General features: G+C 41.0%; 1 protein-coding gene across 1 annotated transcript in view; it reads left to right on the plus strand.

Annotated features, from left to right (window-relative positions):
• ush2a (Usher syndrome 2A (autosomal recessive, mild)) overlaps positions 1-22082 on the plus strand; it is a 277638-nt gene that overhangs the window by 31430 nt on the left and 224126 nt on the right. The window contains 6 exon segments of the mRNA XM_030046799.1: positions 4119-4182; positions 5014-5115; positions 6484-6673; positions 7863-8077; positions 12673-12894; positions 16390-16483. Coding sequence (XP_029902659.1) covers positions 4119-4182; positions 5014-5115; positions 6484-6673; positions 7863-8077; positions 12673-12894; positions 16390-16483 — 887 coding nt within the window.

A 22082-nucleotide genomic window follows, 5' to 3' on the forward strand; every position in this document is an offset into this window, starting at 1 on the left:
ATGGCAATGCCACAACAGATGGGGCGAGGGACTTAAGACTTTGCTCCTCTGCTTCATTATGCCTTGCTCATGTAGAGTTTGTGTTGTTTTCTCGTACACTGCAGCATCTCTAACTATTCCCGTCAGCTGCCCATCAAGGATTCAAGGATTCAAGAATTCAAGGAAGTTTATGGTCATACCAGCTCACATTTACATGTTAGTGGTACGAAATTAGCACTCAGGTCCCGGTATAAGCCAAAATAAATAAATAAAGCAAGGTAAAAAAGAAGTGTAAAAATAAAATATCCTCAAAGGTCGGTAAAAAAGACTTAAACCTGGGAGTTCGAGAAGCCGCTGCACCACTGCACGCCGCCATCTTCATCCCCTCGCTGCGTGGACTGAGAGGAGCTCCCTTATTTCTGAATCTGTCCAGTTTTAAGCCATTCTTGAAAAAAAAGGAAGAGCCTGTATTACAGTTATCAAATCACCTGTGATGCAAGGCAACCATAAACAAATTGTGGATTCAAATATGTCATCAGCAGAGTCTTGCGATTGGTTTGCTCACTCCATGTGAAAGCATCTTTTGTCAGACAGACATAAACCTTTATGTGCCCCTCTCTGCATTGTTAGAGATTTCTTTCACCACACAGCCTTACCAGCTATTTCCCTGAAATGTTACAAGGTGTGCAATTTTAGAAACTCATACTGTGATCTAAGAATTGGCAGTAGTATAGCCTATTCTCCAGCTAAAGTAGGTAATTGTACCTGTTTTACAGAAACTGTACTGTGGTTGTCATGTAATATAATATTGGAAAGATTTTCATGACAGAAAAAATAATATTGATGACATGTTTTTATGGCATTGAACATTTCAGTATGTCATCACTAGACAAAATAACTCATATACTCACATGTCTAACCAAAGCGATATTTTTCATGTCTAGGTTGAAAAACCTTTTGAAATGCCCTGCATGTAAAAGTTAGCCCGCAATCATCTCCAGCTTGTAGTAATTACTACAGACAGTCCTTAACTCATTGTTGACATGACGTCCTCTCTTAACATCAAATAAAACTGATCAAATAAACTGAAAAATCAATTACAGAACTATTTACTTGAACTACTTTTAAGCTTATTTTCTCTCTACCCCCCTGCCAGCTTCACTACAGGTAAAACCATTTAAACCAAAAAAAGGCTCAGCCGTATTCAAAAGCACTTCACATATCTATTAATTAAATAACTTATTTCTGAAGGAGCAAGTTTTATTTTTCTTCCCTTGGAGTTATATCACGGCACGTCATCTGGGGTGACAGAATTCCCTCATTCCAATGTTGGGTGGGACACATCCGTCAGCGTAACTTATGTTTTGCTGTGCGGGCAGTTCTGTAACCTACTGTGGCACCTCCTGAAAGTCTGTCTTACGGCTTTAGGAGCTGCTGCAGTGGCTTTCTTTAGCTTTGGGCTGCTTACTGGCCCAGACGGCTATCTTGGCATCAAACAACACGACTGCCATACTGTTGTACCAAACTTGGGCACCCTAAGGCAGGGATAAAAGGCTGGGCTGTACTGGACGTGGCATTAAGTATGTTGGGCTGGGGAACAACAAATGAACACAACACCACAAGCGAACACTCTTTTCACATACACAGCTGGATAAAATACTGAGAGAGGGAAAAATTGGGAAGAAAGAGTGTTTTTGTGAAACCTGAGAAGGACAATGAGAAAATTGAATCTCCCTTCTTATCAAAATAATGCCATAATGAATAAGAGATTTTATTAAGACATTGCTTAACTGTGATTTAGGTTGAGTGGTTAAAAATAATCCAGAATTTACAGAACAATAAAATGGTGACTAATTGTACAATGAGTTTACAGAAGCTTTTCAAACTTCCTATGTTAAATGTAAAACACTTAACCCACCAGTATCAGGTATGATATTCCTGGAAAAACTGCCTCTCAGGGAGTCACACATTTATGGTTCCCGCAATAACAATAGCAGTTTGTTTGGAAATAAATATGACAACATCTGTTTTGATTATTATGTCTGGCACAACAGAGTGTGAGTGCAAAACATCAAGAAATTACTGCTTTTAACCAAAAGTGTCAGCAAAACCGAGAAAAACACAAATCACATTAATTATTGCTTTAAATCTTAACTTACTGCATTTTCAAAAATTCACTCTATTTTGCAGGCAGTCAATTTTCAGTGAGCTCTGCAATCAGGTCAGTTTGCAGCCTTTTAAGAGCCGCATTAGAGGAGCTTACTGTTAGGACTTAGTCTTCTAATTAATTTAGTTCTACTAATTCAATCCAACTTTTAGCTGAACTGCATTTACATGGTGAACGTTATTCTTAGCCAGCCAGCCAATTTTATTTTTTTGAAAATAAAACGATTAAAACTGAATAATGTGGGAGCTTTAAAGGAGTAGTAAAATGAGGTGGAAAATGGAGAGAATTGGTAAGACGGAGCCAGTGAAGGACAGAGAGACAGATAGCAAATGACAGAAAGAATCTCACCTCATGCATTTAGTTGCCTGTATCAACTATGATCAGTTCATGCAAAACAAAAACAAAGAAGAGGATACTGAGGGAAACAGCGAGTGACAGAGACTGAAACACAGAGAGAGAAGACAGAGACCTACACACAGAAAAGAGAATTAAGGCTTATACCTTGCATCATCCCAGTAACAATAGGGAGAGCGCTTTTCAGAGGAAGGTATAATCCCATTTCCACACGCTAAAGAAATCCTGAGCCAAAGCCTTAGGCTGCACACACACATACACACATGCACGCACGCACACACACGCACAGACACGCATACACACACATACACATACCTATATCCCGTCTCACTCTCCCTCACACACACACACACACACACACACACACACACACACACACAGAGACATGGAATAGCTGGACCAAACATGGAAAGCCTCTCTCAAACTCAATCACACACACATGTATGCACCCACATGCGCACACTTACACACAATAAAGTACGGATGTTGGTTTGACTAGACATGGCAAAGCCTCTGTTTAACACACACACACACACACACACACACACACACACACACAGACCAAGCTGGACATGGCAGGGGTTCTGTCAATGCTTAGAGACGTTATCCGTCTTCTAAGAGTTGTTCTCAAACTAGACAGAAGTTTGTTGGACACAAAAGGACTCTGGCTCTGTGTGGGCCAACACCATCGTCTGTGTGTGTTTGAGAGTCTCTTATGTTGAGTCCAACATTGTTACATATGTACGTTTGTGTGTATGGGGATGTATTGGGGCCTTGCCTGTCTCCGTTTATGTGTTTGAGGGTTCCTCTTATGTGCGTTCCAAAATTTCCTTGTGTGCTTGGGTGTTGTTCCCATGATGTCTGAGATCCTCCAGCATATATATGCTTGATAGGAAGACTTTGGCATCTCATTGTCTTTGGTATATTTGGCAGGTTTGCTTCAACATCTTTGCATTGAACTCCTTGCAGATATTTTCTTGTCGACATCAGCCAGCCAGCTTTATCATAATGCTCTCTTTTCGCTTTGTTGTTTGGACACACAGCTCCTATTAATTCAAAAGTGCATATTCCTGTTTCCCTGCTGTGCTCCTGATCACAATTTTTACATTGTGCTGAAAACCTGCAGAAGATTAAAATTAAATTATTTCCAAATAAAATCCTGATTTTAAATGAACGGTCAAAAAGTAAAATAGTAAATGGCGGTAAGCAATTAAGGTGGGGGAAAAAAAGGACAGCCTCATGAGTAAGCCCTGGAGAACACCGTTTAGCTCAATAGTGGAAATGAGGCTAATGACTAATACCTGGTTGGCCCTGGTTAGCCTTAGCTTGTCCTGTTTGGCCCTCATGTTGAAACAGGCTAATAGGTAAGCCCTCACTAGCCCTGCTGCTCTCCGGTGGAAATGACAGCTATGTAGATGAATGGTTTGGCCCTGTTGTTGCATAAACTTGGCCATAGATAAGAAGCTGTGGGCAGCCTTGTTGTATAACTGGTATCAAGAAGCTGATAATATAATTTACTGCTCACTGTGAATCCCACTCACTCAGACACTTCCTTCATTACTTACTAGCTAATATCTCTTTTCCTTTACTTTCCTCTCCTCTCCTCCCCTCTCCTCAGGATCTAATCAGTTCATTGGCAAGATGCAGGACTTCAGATTTTATCCTACCACACTGACCAATAGGTAAGTTCAGTAGATGGAGGTGGTAATGGTTAGAGAAAGAAATGTATGGATGAATGAGAGGGGATGAAAGGGATGAATGAAAAGAGGGAATATGGTTGATGAACAGACTGAATAAAGAGAAGGAAGGATAAATGGAGAGGTATTATATAAACAAAGGCAGTTAGGGGAGAAGGGCAGTCAGGAGTGATACAGGGAGGGATGGGTGGAGGAAGGAAGGGAATGGCTAATCATTGCATCTCAGGATCCATACTGCTTTCAGAGGATTTTCCTGGGAATCCAATACAAGGCAATTAGTGTTGTGGTCACTGGTGATGCACTGCATGCTGCATGGACTTAGAGCTGACAGTTTTGTCACACCAAGATGGGACAGAGACAGGATAATAGGTAGCATTTTCACATTATGTCTTTGATTTTCCACTTTGTGTTGAATGTTCAGCAAAGAGTCCCCCCAGAAACAGAGGACTTTAAATTGAAAGACAAGGACCAGATCTTTGGCACGTGGATGCAATACTGTACTGTGTTGACCAGGCTACTTGCCAAGCATGTAATCTTAATTTTGCTCTGTGTGTGAGTGTGTGTATGAGTGTGTGTATGTTTTATTTTTTAAAAAAGAATAACAAAATTTCCTATAAAACAAAACCAGTGTGGTTATAACAATTTCAGATAAACTGTAAACTCTTGGAACACCTATTTAATGTTCAACTTTCTAAACTGGTGTCTAGCAGAGGGATAGTGAGGTGTTTTGTGGGTCATTCCCCCTTCCGGTTCAACGTGTGTTCTGTATTAACCTACTGCTGTGAAATATAGTCTAATATTTCTTGCGTTCAACAGGGAGATAGAGGAGTTGTACTCAGGGGTCCTGCCCCACCTCCATGTCCAGTCAGAGTGCCGCTGTCCTCCCAGCCACCCCAGGGTGCACCCATTAATTGAGAGGTACAGTATTATCAGTACCAGTATGTTTTACACACAGAGAGAGTAATGGAGAAACAGTCAAATTTATCTCCACCGAAGTCCTGCAGAAAGTCCAAGTACCATCTACTGAGGATTCCTCTTTTTTGTCATTGTGGGTCCCACCCCAGCACAGCCTCATGAGAGGAAACAGCTGTTTAATGTTATTCTGTAATAAGTGCATTCAATCTCATAAACAGATGTAACCAAAACTACTTCCTCTTTTTGGCATTTGTTGGTTTTCGATAGTGATAGTACAGAGAGACAGGAAAGGCAGGAGAGAGAGAGTGCATGCTATGCAGCAAATGGCTTGGGCTGGAATCTAACCTGGGCTGCCATGACAAAGACTTAGGCTTGATACATGGTACCTGCTCTACCAGGTGAGATTTGTGAGATCACAGTCATGCGAGAAACCAACTTGGCAAGGCTTCAGGTTATGCACTTGTGACTGAACCACTGTGGTTCAGACCAGTCAGCGTCCTTCTAGAAGCTACGGCGTGATTTATGTTTGACACCAGCAGGAATCAGTAATTATAGTGGAACTGGATGTGCAAATTTTTCTCTTTTTTCTGACAAAATTGGCAATGCTAACTATGTTGGTAGCTACACTGACCTGCTTGCTAGCTGTCAAAGTTCCTTAGACTGCAGCTTGTTTCCCTTCATCACACTCCTACCATGTCTTACGGTTCATTGATCTGATTGGTTGAAGACAGATGGTTCATCTGAGTGAACCATTGTCAAGTATTCTTTGAAAATGCCTGCCCTTTTCAACGAATGACGACTTCTCAGATGGCTCTGTGTAACAAACCATCCGGCACATCAGATTAACCAGGGCACCCCGACTTCAAAGTTGTTAATCACCATTTCAGTCACTACTTCACTTAAATTGTAGTTGTGCCAGCTATCTTTAGCTCATGAAAAATAGGTAAGGTTTCAATTTCATCTAGGTTTTTGCTTATTATAATTTAAAATGTTCATTGTTATAAATAACAACTTTCAAATGTATTGTGAAATCCTCAGTTACTCTTTCAAGACCGCTGTAGCTTTTCCAAAATGGAAACGGTACAAAATGGATTCTGTGACACAGAGGACGGTAACTGATACTGGGCCACATTTGGCAGCTGGGCCACATTCAGAGGACCTTTTGGATAGGGACAGACTTGTCAAGTGACTACGACTATGCATGTGGTCTTGAGGTGCAACCGGCAAAGGAGCCAGCCTCTGAACTGGCACACAGCTGATGTCAGAAGTCAGAAAAATGGAAGGGACCTTTATTTCTTTTAAAAATCACTTTAATTTGAGGACCTTGTATACTGACTGATGATACTAACCTGCAGCTGTCCCTGTTTACAGATACTGTATTCCCAATGCCGTTGAGGACACCACCAATGACAGAGTGTTAAGGGTGAACCTGAATGCCCATCCACTCAGTTACATCAATGACCAGGACATGGGCACCGCCTGGTTGACAAAGACCATGTCCACACAGGAGATGGATGAAGGAGTCACTGTTACTGTAGATTTGGCTAACGGGCATTATCAGGTAACAAATCTAATATTGTACATACATGTGCACCCGAGGGGACAAACACACACGCACAAACACATGTACAGCACTTGTGTGTGCAGTGAACAGTAGTTTCATGTACAAAGACTGCAGTGTGGGCCTGTGTGTGTGTGTGTGTGTGTGTGTGTGTGTGAGATACAGCAAGAAAAAGAGAGCGAGAGAGAGAGAGAGAGAGAGATAGCAGGATTTTAGGGTTGTCCACACAAAACACTCATCCCTCTTCTCTCTGAAGTGTGTGAAGTGTGTTAGTGTGGGGTGGATTTTGGGAGCTGTCCTGACTTGGTCTCTCGACTCGAGTCCCCAGATAAAAGACGCACAGCACCTTTCTGAGGTTGTGTGTATGTGTGTTAGTGTGTGTGCAGTAGTAGTAGCTTTGCGTGCTCCCTGCTGTGTGCCCCAGCGTCCCAGCTTAGACTGTAGTGGGGCAGGTAACACTTGACACACACACACCGACACACAGACAAACATGTGCACACACACGCGTGCACACACACGGTTATTGTGTGTTTGTCAGATTCCAGTATAAAAACATACAAAACCACTGATCGCACAACTGTATTGCACTTTTAAAAGACAGTAGTTCATTTTATTGAAGATTACTTTAAAGATACTGAATGATAAACTTCAGCTAATCATTTTCAATGTGTGCGTATTGAATTTTATAAATGAGTCCCTCATTTCCTCTCCACCATTTCAGTTAGTGCTTTGACACCAACTGAATACATTGCACAGCATCTGTGTTTAGGATGAGACCTGTACAGAAGATCAGAGAAATTAGAATAGAGTAATGTTATCAAATGCCAGTTTTGTTTAGCACTTACTTTTTTGTCATTGTTACTGATCCCATCCACATGTGTCACTACCCACCCTTGACCCCACCCAAAGACCTTCGACCAGTTATTTATCCAAGAAAAAACTCATCATTGTATTAGTTGTAGCTAACCTGCATTTTTAAATAAATAAATAAAACATGTCAATAATAATGTCAATAAAACATGAGCAAAATCAATATGCTCCTCTTGAGTTTTCACTTCCAGCCTACCTTCATTTTATCCTCCTCTCCTGTCTTTGCTCACATGTTCTTTTCTGTATGTAATAATTTAAAGGAAAATATCTACATAAAAATCTGATTCCGCTCATTCCAGCTGTACTTCCCTTCTTCCAGGTGTTTTATGTTATAGTCCAGTTTGGCGGCCTGTTGCCAGAGGCGGTTCTGATCCAGAGACGGATTTATAATACAACAGAGCCACCGAGTGCTGCCAGCACACAGCAGCCCTGGCTGGACTGGCAGTATATGGCCAGAGACTGCGGCGTGTTTGGACTGCAGAACAACGGGGTTCTACTAAGACCAGACTCCGTCAACTGTCTGCAGCTGCCCAGGTTGGTGCGAAGAGTGTGTGTGTATGTGTGTGTGTGTGTGTGTGTTTGAATAGAGTGAGGGTGATTATTATTGTAAACTGAAGCTAAACTAAAATGTGTGACAAAACACAATTTAATATGTTGAATTTAAAGATTTAAGATAATAACGAAATTAATGTATTTTCTGGTTCCATTGCTTAAATGTAATAAAATACCCAAAATTATTCTCCATTGACTATGACAACACCTCAAAAGTGAGATAGGGATAGTCCTGTTACTGCCATCACACACCAGCCCCTGTAACTCTTTACTCACAGTCAAGTGTGACAGCTATCACTGTCATGGATAGTGTACAAGTTAGAAGAGAGAATTCAAGCCTTCCTCAGAAATATTTTAAATATAATGTGTTGGCTGCTAGATCCAGGAGTTTTGTTGTTACTGGCACAAGAGTTTGTGGAAAAGAAGAAGAAAAAAAAAAAAACACCAAAAAATACCACACATTTGTGAAAGAAATTTTCTGTGAAAGTGTAGCACCTCTCACTTTGTCTGTCTTTTTCCTCTCTTTCTCTTTCTGTCACTCTGACTCTGTGTGAGTGTGCATGCCTGCACACAAACATGCACACACACACTCACATGCACTGTCACAGACAGAATAACAAGAAGCGTTTGATCTTAACCAATCAGAGAGCAGAATTCTCCCCAGAGCAGGAAGCACACGGTCTAGCTGAGACCTCATAACTTGGTCGTGGCCTCTTCTATGAAGATGAGATTACAGGGAAACGTGAGAAAGGTTCAATAAAGGGGAACACACACACACACACACACACACACGTGCACACACACATGTAAGGACGCACTCGATACTGGCACTCTCACACTGACTAGATTGATAAAGCAAACCACCTACAGCGCTTGGCACAGCTGCCAGTAACAGGCACTGGATTGGCACTTGATAGAGAACTGGACTTGGATCATGGTTTAACACATACACAGACTCACACAAAATCTTGGCATAGTTAACTGTATCAAGCCTTGGCTGGCACCAGATAGAACAGGTACGGATAGATCACAGGCTATGTAGTCGTTGCACATTTTTCACTTGATTGACAAAAGATACCACCTACAGCCCCTCCTGGCACCGGTGCATGTACTCGTTAAATTGGCACAGGAGCAACTGGGCCTCACATCACATATAATAATACACTTTGTCACATTAGTTGTTGATGACTGTAGGTATATGGCAAAAAGAGTGCTCTGTTTCATCTAAGATTTATGTATTTCTTTGTCATGCAAGATTTATTTTTCTTGAAGGAGGTTATACCACTGCTTAGGCTGTTGTGTCTGGCAAGATGAAAAAAAAAAAAAAACCTTAATCATTTCAGGTGTTTTGCTGTCTGTCAATTACATTTAACCCTCCTCTACATGTACAGTTAGGGAGCTTAGCAACACAAGACAGATAGGCACCATTACCAGCAACATGGGTATGGCAGTGACATCTCAAACAAAATCAGTTTGGATAAAAGCTGTGATATATAGTCAAGAATTTAATAGATTGTGGATGAGGAGCTGATAAGAGTGAGCTTTTTTTCATGGTCTAGTTGTGCATCACCGAATTAAAATCAAACATCTACCAGACTGCTAAGGAGCAATAAATGGCCGAACAAACTAGGCAAATGTGTTGTGTCATTCAAGTTTCAGTAAAAATCAGAATCCCCTTCCTGGCAAAGTGCAAACACAAATACACGTAGGTCAGGGTAGCATTTGTGCACATCATACAGTTTGACAGTAACCTACAGATATGCATGGTACACAGAAAAGTTCTTCAAGGAGCAGTTCAACTAAAACACAAAAAGCTCTTTTTCCCACTTATCCCCAGTGCTGTCTGTCCATATCGCGTCTGTGTAATTTGGTGAGGTTTCCAGTTTGCCATGACCTTCCTTCTCTCTCAGCTCCTCAGCACAATGGTGCTGGATGAGTATTGCTTTGTGGTGAGGCGATACAGTTAGATATCCTTGCCTTGATATTGAGCAAGTGGACTTAACATCTGCCCTTTATCTTTTTTTCTCCCTTACAGTGGATAGTCAGGGTGGGCAAGCCAAGCTAAAAGAGTTGTCACTCTGCCTGAAAGGAATTTTATCTGTATTGACATCAGAGTTTTTTTATTTTCATGTGGAATACAGTAATTGCAGCTGTGAGGGTATTTCAAACCCACCTAGGAAAATTAGTTTGAAAACACTGAGTGCCCCTGCTGGCTAGAGATCGAACCCCTCTGGATTCTCATCGCCTGTGTTTCCTTCACTCAGTAGAGCAATCGTTTATTCTTACTGGCGCCATACAAGGAAAATTAAAAAATAAAATGCCAGCATAGGGTGGATTGCCCCAGTCTTGTTAAAAATCAATACGGACAATTGGTTTTTATCCCATTTTTTTCTTTTGTCAGGGTGACAAATAAAACAGCACTGAAACCATGTGACACTAAAGTTCTCCATTGAATTAAATGGAAATGGGTTTATAAGCTTATAAAAGGGGTTTTGATCAACTCCACCTATTCAGTTCTTTGGCAAGCATTTGTGTTTGCTTTGGCTTATTTGGCTTGTTTATGGTAATGCAATACTTCCAAAAGTAGTAAAAAATAAGGAAACACTATTGTGGGCTCTTGTTTGTTTGTTTTATTTATTAGTTTGTTTGTGTGTGTTATCTTTCTCTTCTGATAATACTGGCAGACTTATCCAGGGCAAATCTTTTGTGACCCAGTGTGTGCTCGTGTGCATGTGCCTGTGTGTGTGTGTGTATGATGGGGGCTGTCCACAGGTAAGTGAGTGTGTTTCAAGCAGATTTTTAGCACCACATACCTTAATATTTAAACACACTATGAACACAGCCACATGCATACACAGCAGGCAAGCAGTACAGTAAAAGCAAAACAGACTCAGCAAAGACAAAGCCAAAACCATCTCAGACGTGTGCATGGGATGCACAGCATGCATATAGTTCATCAAAAGTCAGACAGACACAAGCACACACACAGTAGAGGTGGCCTGAATAAGTCTGTAAGCATTACCCAAAGACAAAGATAAGGGGGAAAAGGTCTACAGAGAAAAATAGCAGAGACGGAGCAAAGAAGGGGCATACAGAGGTGAGAATAAGACCGAGAGAAACTTACATAAGATCTCAACAGTTGATATGAAGGGGTGTGGGAGGGCTTTGAATCGGTGTGCGTCCGTTCATCTGTTTGTTTGTTTGTCTGGCCGCTCGTCCATTTGTCACTCAGTGTCATAACTTTCATGTGGATGCTCACAAGTCCACCAGATATGCTGGGAAGGCTGGTCATGAGCCAAGGAAAACGGTTCTTGGACATGGACATCATGTTTACTTGTTGCGCATGTCATAATGTGTGCTTAGTAGTTCTGGATTCTTTGTTGACTAATTCAAAGACATTACTGCACCAGGGATGTGAAGAAAAAGCAGGCTAAATATATAATTTAGCAGCCGTAACGCATAACTGGCTGTTGACATCTAATCAGGTTCAAGTAGTTTATTATATTTGCATTTAAAAGCCAAAAAATAATTTAAGGTCATTACATTTGTAGCATTATGTTCTACATCATTTGCGCTATCATGAACAATTCTGATGTTCCTTTAAGGGACAACTGGAGGTGGATCATATGAAGTTTCATTACTTGTGGCTATCATCACTCCAGCAGTACACCTGTCCTCCCTGCCGCCATCACACACTTTTTTTGACTTCCTTATCCAATGCTATCTTTTTGACTTTCTTATCCAAAGCAGCCGCTTCTCAATGCTGCAAACTGAGCCTTATGTTACCTGGATCCTAGAGGTAGTGTCACTGTGAGAGCTGACTGTGTGTGTGTGTGTGTGTATATGTGTGTGTGAGCCCCCACAGTGGACAGATAACTTTGTGTCTTGATGAGTCCTGATGTCCTCTAGAGGGGATAAAGTAGAAATAATACTCAAATAGATGCTTTCATCTTTTTGCAACTTGTTTTTTCTATCCCAGATTCTCAAAACATGTAAGAAAAATTAAAATCCCGAAGCTTTTTTTCCCTGGGTCTCAGGAGATTATCCACCTGTTGGAGCACTAATGGATGTGTGAGCCAAGGAGAAGACCAGGACAAAAGGGGTTCTCTGATTAGGAAAGTGAATTGGATTGTCAGTGTCTTTAAAGACTGATTCAGCCAGCAAAGGTTGATTCTGCAATCAATATTTTTTCACACTTAAATGACATAAAATGGTAGTTTCAAGCCAAATTTTGATTTTTATTCCCCAGGAGGGTATGCTCCCATACCCCATTAGAGGCTCTTGCATGCCCCGCCAATATCAGCATTGGACCCTTGCTACATTTGTGCATGTGTGTATGTGTGAATAAAGTAATAATCCACCAGCCCCTTGTCACTTTGAAAATCACCATGACAGCTGCATTTTTTGCCCTTCTGATGTATCTCAGTGTGCTCACCAAAGTTCAACACAAAGGCTGCAGATGTATCCAATACTCTACCACTGGGTTTATTGTGTGTTTTCATGCTCTTGCTTAATTGCCTTTGTGTGTGTGTGTGTGTGTGTGTGTGTGTGTTTTGTGTGTGTTGCCGATATTTCAGTGAGGCACCCTTCTCAGGAAGTAACATCACATTCAGCCTGCTGACCCCAGAGCCCAACCTAAGGCCGGACTACAATGACTTCTACAGCAGCCCCGCCCTGCAGAGGATGGTACAGGCCTCCCAGGTCAGGATACATCTGCGCGGGCAGTACCACACCAGAGCAGCGGGGGTGAACCTCCGACACAGATACTACGCCATCAGGGAGATCACCATCAGTGGCAGGTGAAAGAGTCACAACAATCACACATTGTTTACATTAAGACACTCTCTAAGCAACCATTTTATAAAAGCTTGTTGTCTGAGTCATCATACAGTAGATAAATGCAACCAAGAATCCCTGCCTGGAATTTATCTGGATGTTTAAATGTGAGGGAAAGTGTACACATTTCATGGTTATAATTCAAACTCAACTAATTCTTCTTAAACTACAGATCTGTTCAGTGTTTATAAACAAAAACAAAACTATTACCACAAAGTATTTTGTTTTAAACTTACAATTGGCTGATATATGCTGTCAGTATCAGCTCCAGTAGTTCAGTTCAGAAAAAGTGCTTGATTGTGTTTACATTTTTCTATAAATGGAAACAATTTAATGCAGGGTAACAGCCACCGTATATTTATTACGTGATTTACAGTTTTATTAGTTGAATTATTTTGTCAGAATTTGATTGGGCACTATGATTCCTTGAAACACATATTTGAAGATGTTTTCATTGTTGGTTTGTTAAGCACAAGGTGAAGAGAAATCTTTTGACAGATTTTGAGTTTGAGCAGGGCTTTTCTGAGAGTAATTGTGAACACATCTCTTCATTAGACTGACAGAGTGACTGCTTTTTTATGACTGTGGTAATTATGGGATTATGCAGGAGGCAATCATCTCTAACTCTGTCTCTCCCTCCCTCTCTCTCTAAGCTGTTTTAATTAGTAGCTTGTTACAGTGAAGTGGGGAAACAGAGATTTAGAGCTGCTGAAATCTCATCTGCGCATTCTTTCTTCCTCCCTCCTGCTCTCCCCCTTCTCTTTCATTCTCCCTCCATCTTTCTATCTCTCTCTTCCTTCTTTGTAATGCCTGTAGATAGGCATATTGGCAACTGAAAGGACACGCTAAGTCTGTGTATGCGTGCATGTGTGTGTGAGAGACTGGGTGTGTGGGTTTGTGCGTATGTTTGTGTTTGAGTGATTGTGTATCTGCATGTGCATTGTTTGTCCTACATGTGAGAACAAAGTCCTTTCCTCCTGTTACTTTTTATCACTGCATATTATGATGATGTAGAGATTCAGCTTCACACCACTTCACAGAAACTTTGTTTGGCATTTTATTTGCATTCCATTTAAATATAGAAGTAGCATTATTTCCTCTTTTTTGCCTATAGAAAGCATGTATTGCCTTGTTTTCCCTTCCCTGCCACACATTCAGTCGAGTAATAGTCGTCCAGTTCTTGGTCGGCCACTGTACAGCTTCACTGGAGCAACTGAGGGTGAAAGTGATAATCTGTGAGATTACTGTTTTTATTACATCTTTGGTAATCAGCGGGCGTCACTGTGATGTGTTGCACTGCACTTCAAAGCTACAGTTATTGAAGTGACAGCAGCACCCAAACCTCCAAACATACAAAGTGACACTGCGTCGCAATAGGGGTGAATCGTATTGTATCACATCGGTAGTTGCTTCATATATATTCATTCATTCTTCATTCATTTTCCAAGCCGCTTATTCTACTTAGGTCATGGGGCTTCATATGTAGGCTGTCTTTAACGTATCGGCTCGTTGGCTATGCATCAACATGCACGTCGCATCGGCCCCTAGTGAGTTTCACATCACTGTTCAGCACACTTTTCTTTCTCCGAATGATTCATCTTTTTGCCACAAATTTTCTGTTACTGCACTTTGACTGTCTCTGTGTACCTTGTCTGTAGATTTGTCTGTTCAGCATTGGTAGCCTAACACTGATTTTATTCTTAATCCTCTTGGTAATTTTCTGAGACTCCATACATTTGCTGCCCTATGTGGTTACGATCTATTCAGGTCAGCAGTGAAAAGCTTTTGTCTTTGTCTTTGTTTTGTTTCTTTATTTATGACCCACCACCAGCAATCCTCAGCCAATCATGACAATGTGGAACAATACACTGCTTGCCAAATCATTACACTCACTAATTTACTCAGTTACTGACTTGCTTTTTTAGAAATAATATAGTGGAGCCTCTTAGTGGCAACACTAAACATTACTCAGGATAATGCAGAAGTAACTTATTGTCACAACCCTGTTCCAGTTATGTGATGAAGCAAGTTATCTAATTGCACGGAGAGATAATTTGGCTGATTTCAGTGAATTAGACTAGCCTAGTGAGTATAATGTAGGTATTTTTTGTCTCTTTTCATTGTGATATTGGTTGTTTCAGACCTTTGCTAGATTTCAAAGTCAAGGAGGTTCAGCTCGATAGGCTTTTTTTTTCCTCCAGAAAGAGATGTAGAAAAGAGTAGTTTTCATTTCTTTTTATCTTCATGTTGGATTACACTGATCAGCTTGGGACACAAGGTGGGAAAGAGCAAGTGAACAAGAGGGTGAAAGGATGAATAGAATGAAGAAAGAAAGCATCTGAATATCTGAATGAATAATTTAATGACTGTCCTGCAGCCGTGTGTGTGTGTGTGTGAGTGTGTGTGTGTGTGTGTGTGTGTGTGCACGAGAGAGAGAGAGAGAGAGAGAGAGACGGAGGCCTGTCTGCTAGCTGTTATGTTGCTCTGATATTTCCCAGGATGGCATTTATAAATGTTGAATGGGAACTTCCTAATGGCCCTACTGCTGCTTGATGGACAGAATACAAGGGATAGAGGAAGAGATTGCAAGGGAGTGAGAGTTTTTGTCATGTTATTACTTTTTCCTTTGTGTTTTTTTGTGTTTGGGGATTTTTCTTAGAAAGAAGTGCGTATATATTTTCATTTACAATTAGTTTTTTTCCTTCCTCTTTTTTTAACCTTTTTTCCGAGGTTATCAGCAACACCTTGTTTCATACTTCCTGACTTAAACCGGCATTATGCAATTTTAGAACTTATTACCAGTCATGAAACTTATGTGTGCTCTGTGGAGACCTTGGGAAAGGTAATCATATAAATCAGCACCAACTTTCAGCCCTTTTCTCCTCCTCTCCAAATTTGTTGCCATAGTCCTCTCTAGACTCAAGCTCCAACTGCTCCTTCCCTGAATTGCTTTATGAGGAGTTTACATATGAACTTGTTTAACTTCAAGTTTCTATAAACCCTCTGGAATCCTGTTGTTGCTCTCATTACCATCTAACGGTCAGATAAAATGGCATGGCGTGTGTTTAATTACATATTTATACCTGGGAACCAACCAACAGTGAAACCAGTACAACTGAGCAGCTCCTTTGACACAGTTTAGCATGCAGTGTTTCAGGTCCTGCTCACATTAGGGCCATTTGCTCCGTATCGTGAGTAGCTCCTTACTCAAAGGCATGCTAGTGGCAGCACTCAAGCAAGGGGAAGCTTTTCTCAGCATTTGCTCCAGCCACATTCTTGTTGCCAGTCCAGAGATTCAAGTCATTATCCTTCCTACTACAAATCTGCACTGTATGGCAGTTATTGTTACCTAACAGAAATTAATATGCTAAATCTTGATATCCCCCTCTTTCCATCTTGCCTTTTTCTTTCTCTCTTGTCTCTCTTCCTTCTCTTTGCCTCTGTTTCTATCTGTCTAGATGTGATTGTCATGGTCATGCAGACCACTGTGATACCAGTGTGACTCCCTACCGCTGTCAGTGTCTGCCTGAGAGCCACACAGAGGGAGACAACGTGAGTAAAACACACAAGCAAGACAGTGATCACAAAAAAGTGCACTCTTAAAATATGGTTTATCATCTTTTTTGTGTGTAGTGAGGGACATCACACACCTTATGTTACCTTTGCACTCAACATATGTTATCAGTTATTAGAGGCTCATGTTGACACAAAGTGTCACTCCTAACTAGATGCACATTTAATATTGCTTTTCTTTCTCTGGCAATTTTTATCCCCAATTATCAACATCAGTATTAGTCTGAGAAATTCGGTATCTGATGGCTCATAACACACACACACAAACACACATGCACGCACACACACACACACACACACACACACACACACACACACACACACACACACACACACACGAATCCCCTTGGGGAGAGCCTCCTCATGGTCTTAATTAAGCAGTTTCCTTCTTAACGACATGGAGAGAACTTCTCTAATGAACCACACACACACACACACACACACACACACACACTCACACACACATTTTATCTGATAGAATCCCTTCTTCCTGTCCCTCTCTGCGCAGAGAGGGGTTTTTCCTTTTTTCCCAGTGGAGGAGTGTTTTATTCCTCATTTGCCCAGAAATTGATTAAGTGGCATTAGGTACCTTGCTTTTGGACACACATACCATCAGTGCCAGGCAGTTTGGCTGTGAAGCTAACTGGCCTCTGAAACAGGGGATTGAACTTGCGACCCTCCTGTTAATGGACAGCTATCACTGCTGCCAAGCTGCAATCTCAGACAGCACAATGTATATCATTAAAGTTGCAAAGAAAACTTGTATGTAGATTTTTTTTCTTTTTTACTGTAATTGACCTGCAACATTGTCTTCTGTGAATTAAAAAAAAATCTTTCAAGACAGTAGCAATAAGACTAACTGTAAAAATGCTTTTGTCAAAATTTATGGTCATTAATTGAAAAATCAATCTGGTCCCCTCAATTGCTGAAATGTTGGCCTATGCATTATTTTTATTGGGCACTGCCGATATGAATAATGATCAGGTTGACTGCTCTCTCATAACACAGTGAGCAACTAAATGAGAAATGGAAAATGACTGCAGTAATCTACGTTAACAATTTTGGCATGTTTTGACTCAGAAGACAGCCATTACAACATTTAAATATGACTGTCAGGATATTAATTATACTTGGTGTGCCACTGCAACTTTTTTGCTCCAAAAATACTTTGATCTGAGTAAGGTGTATAATGAATAAGGAGTGTAATGAAACACTCACAGAAATCACTGGTACTTGTTCAGCGCAAAACTGAAACTGAGCATGCCTCACAAACCCCGGCAGTGCTGCAAACAGTGCACTGAAGCTGTTTGCTCAAACCTGAATTCAGTTGTTGGGGAAATTATATCTGACTTGTTTGTGCAAAGAAAAAGACACATTTCCAAAGCAAATGAAGTACTGCATATTGGCATTGGCCTCTCCAGAGTGCGCGGTCTTGCTCACTGAACTAGTGGCATCCTTCACACACCGGGCCGCAGTGTGTAGCGCTGGCTCACTGGACAAGTGGGCATCACCTGAACAAAGCCTGCAGTCAGACTGCTGCTGAAAGTTCAGTGGGACTACCAGCTCACTGTAGCACAGGACAGCCTGCATTATTCACTACTTACTTATCTATCATTTATACACGAGCCTCACTGTGTGTGTGTGTGTGTGTGTGTGTGTGTGTGTGTGTGTGTGTGTGTGTGTGTGTGTGTGTGTGTGTGCGTGGGCGTGCGTGCGTGTGTGTGCGTGTGTGTGTCTTGTTAAGACAGAGGCTCTTGTTGGAGCATAGAAGCAGTCACCAGCAGCTGTTACATCATTTGCTGCTTAACTTGGAATGCTTTGAGTACTCATTTCTCATCGTTTCTCATCTTTGTCCTGCCCACACACATAATCACACATGCACACACACTCACACACACACACACACACACACACACACACACACACACACACACACACACACCTCCTGTTACACACAGCATAGCATAGTTGTCCCGTGCGATCAAGTGGAAAACTAAAATGAAAATTGTCATAGGATGTGCCTGTCTACACATGCACGTGATGTGCTTCTCTATGCATAGACACACACACACACACACACACACACACACACACACACACACACACACCTTTCCTTCACTTTGTAAGTGTCTTTCCTCTTGCTAGATCTCTGTCTCTCATTTCCTCATGCTCTCTCTTTCACTGTCTCTTCCTTTCTCTCTTTCTCCACTCTCTGTCTTTCTCTCCTGGCTCTCAGTTTAAATAATGCCTCAAATTGACTAGAACAATGACATTCCCTTAGCATGCATCTCTAATCATCTCTCTCTCTCTCTCCTCTCTTTCTCTCTCACCGCGTCTCTCTCTCACCTCTTCTGTCTCTCTGTCTTTAAATTCTTCCTTTTTGTCCCTCTCTCTCTCTCTCTCTCTCTCTCTCTCTCTCTCTCTCTCTCTCTCTCTCTCTCTGGTGTTTGCTCTTTTTTCTTTTATTTTACTGTCTTCATGTTTTTGCTCTCATCGCTATTTTTTCTTGTGTGTTAACAGAGCGATCAGGTTACATGGTAATAACTGTGAGTCTAAGAGAGACTGTGTGTGTGTGTGTGTGTGTGTGTGTGTGTGTGAGTGTGTCTCTTCCATGAAGAGTGCTGCACTTTAATGAAAAGACATTAGTATGTGAAGAGAGTAGATGTGTGTGTGTGTGTATGTGTGTGTCTGTGAGTGTGTGCTCGTGCGGACAGACTCCCCACTTTACCTCCAAACCTGTCCATGTTGTCTCTCTGAGTGAATACTCAGGCCCTTTCTTCTGTCTGTGTAATATTGGAACATAAAAGGCTGTGGGGAATATTAGTGATTAATATTGCATGCGTTCTGTTGACTTGGATCGGCCCAGCGCCATGACGGATGTTGTACTAATCTGCAGAATTTCCACAGTGACATTAAAGTGACAGAAATGCTCAGACATGTGTCAGGATGATCAACGGGGGCCTAGGAAGACACACACTTAAACACACTCTCTCACACAGACACAAATACACACACTCACACACACACACACACACACACACACACACTTAAGCATGCACATGAACGCACACACATTATCTCTCACTCGGTATTTTGATTCTTCCGTATGTGCACTCTGTGTCAGACAGGATCTCTCACTCTGTCTCTCTATCTCTTCACGTCTCTCCACAACTGATGGATTTGATCGTATTTAAAGCTATATCATATACTGTAATGTATGTGTCACATCACGCACACATGCACGCACACACACACACACACACACACACACTTTTCTGTTCTGTGTTCTGTCCTCTCCGTTCCTCTCTTTGTCTTTGCATCTTTTCTTCTGTCTTAACAAATTGATAATCCAAATTAGGATTTTTTTAGGCTTTCATGGTGTTCTGCTGTCCACCCTCCACATGTGCTCACCCAAAGGCCCAGGGAATAGTTACATCAGGTTCAGTGTCACTGAAGGCTGACTAGACAGTGGACTTGACATCAGTGATGAAGTTGTGTGTGTGTGTGTGTGTGTGTGTGTGTGTGTTGTGCATAGTAACAATATGGGTGAGATTAAAGGAACATTTTGCTGATTCTCAACCCAAACTCACATGTAAAGTACACCTGCAACTTAAAGGTCACACCAGCAGCCAGGATTACTTCCGCTGACAATATAAACTGATGCGGCCAGTTTGTATCGAATTCTTAGTTATATTGCAACAATTAAAAAAAAAAAAAAAAAAGCTGTGCAGATTTACACTGTAGCGATCAACAGTTTTCACATAATGTAGGCTATTCTAGTGGTGAAATTATTATTTAAGGTGAGAGTTATGCTGGGGCCACAGTATTTACCAGGCACAGGGCAGTTGTTCTGTGTGTGTTCTTGTGTATGTGCACACACTCTAGATTGAAAATTGTGTGTTTGAATGCATGCGTGTGTGTTAGATGGTGATGGCTAGTGACGTTAAGTTGTGTTGTGTAGGATCTCTGTTGCCAAACTCTGCTTCAGCAGCAGATTTCGACATAGGCTGGGGTTAACTTCAGACACACACACACACACACACACACACACACACACACATACACACACACACACACATCAGTGCCACGACCTTTCCAATGAGAGCGTGAAATTGGTCATGGCATTTAGGATGAGATGAGTTGCCCTGGCAGATCACACACACACACACACACAGTTGCTTGTGACAGGCCATCTGAATGTCCACATATCCATTAGGGTAGGCTCCAGACTCAGCAGGTTTTGTCTAAACATTCAGAGGGAACAGAAGATCTTATCCTCTCCTCTGCACTTCACCATCACCACACACAAACATCTGAGCATCTGCATCTTACTGTGCATGTGTGTTTACTTCCACTTATCTAGAAGTTACTAACTCATGCAAAATTTCAAATTCATGTATGTTTGAATCATTTGCAAAACATTCTGAGAATTTGTTGAAAAAAGTGTTAACAATGTGCTAGGGACTTTGAGAGTTATAACAGTATATCTGAAAAAATGAAGTACTTCAAAATTAAATTAAATTAAATTTTATAAATTTGATTGTGTGTTGTTGGGAAATTTTCATCATGCGCTATATGGGTTGAAATGCATGTTGTCATATTGCCTCGACACCACAGTCCAAACACCTTCAGTGATGCTGAGCTCTGGGCTCTGTGGTTCTGAGGAAACCAGCAGCTTCTTTGGTTTGTTTTCAATCAAACGTTCTTCAGAGAATATTTCAAGTATATTTGTTTGTGTATTTATCAGTGTTCATGATGCCATCAGTAAGAAAAAAGATTGCAAGCTTAAGATCCCTGAACTTTGACTGATCCTCCACCATGTTTGACCGGTGGTTTCTTTATTTCTTTGGCAGTAAACTGAGCGCTGCCTTCAGGTGCTCTGAAAAAGCTCAAATTCAACCTCACTCCTCATCTCAAGTGCCCAGTTTCCGTGTTTCAGCGCAGATTTTCTTCTCTATCGTCCACTTCCTTTTCCCATTAGTGACAGCTATTTGACAGCTACACATCTTCTCAGACCCAGAACAAAGAGTTGTTTTTTCACGGTGAAAGGATCGTCAGAAACATTTTTTCAGATTTGAAGCACATGTATGTATCTCAAAAATTTATTGCACAGTTCTTAGAGTCTCGTTTTCGGTATATATTGTTATGATTTTTTTAAACTTCAGTTTTTGAATTCATCGTCCTTTATGCAAGGGAAATACCTTTAATTTAATCAGAAATATCTCCTTCAAGTTTTTCAAAAAGTGGATAAATTAAATATTGATAGAGTTGATGTTATACTTGTCTTTCAGTTTTGTTTTGTTTTTTGTCATTTTCTGTAAGATATATGTTCCCTGCTTTAGTGTTAATGCATTGCATGTTTTTGTATGTGTTGTTTTTTATGTCTATTGTTGATTAGAAGAAATGGCTGTTAGATTGGAAAATACCAATGAATGAAAGGGTATGGTGTCTGATTTTTGCACAGTACATCATACTGAATACCAACCAAAACCTCTAAATCCAGGTTAGAAAATACAACCTTGGAAAAAGTTTGAATTTTGAAATGGAAAAATATGTGACACTCTGTGCTCTGATGGCA

Source organism: Myripristis murdjan, chromosome 3, assembly GCF_902150065.1.
Source record: "Myripristis murdjan chromosome 3, fMyrMur1.1, whole genome shotgun sequence".
In the NCBI taxonomy this organism is placed as follows: Eukaryota; Metazoa; Chordata; class Actinopteri; order Holocentriformes; family Holocentridae; genus Myripristis; species Myripristis murdjan.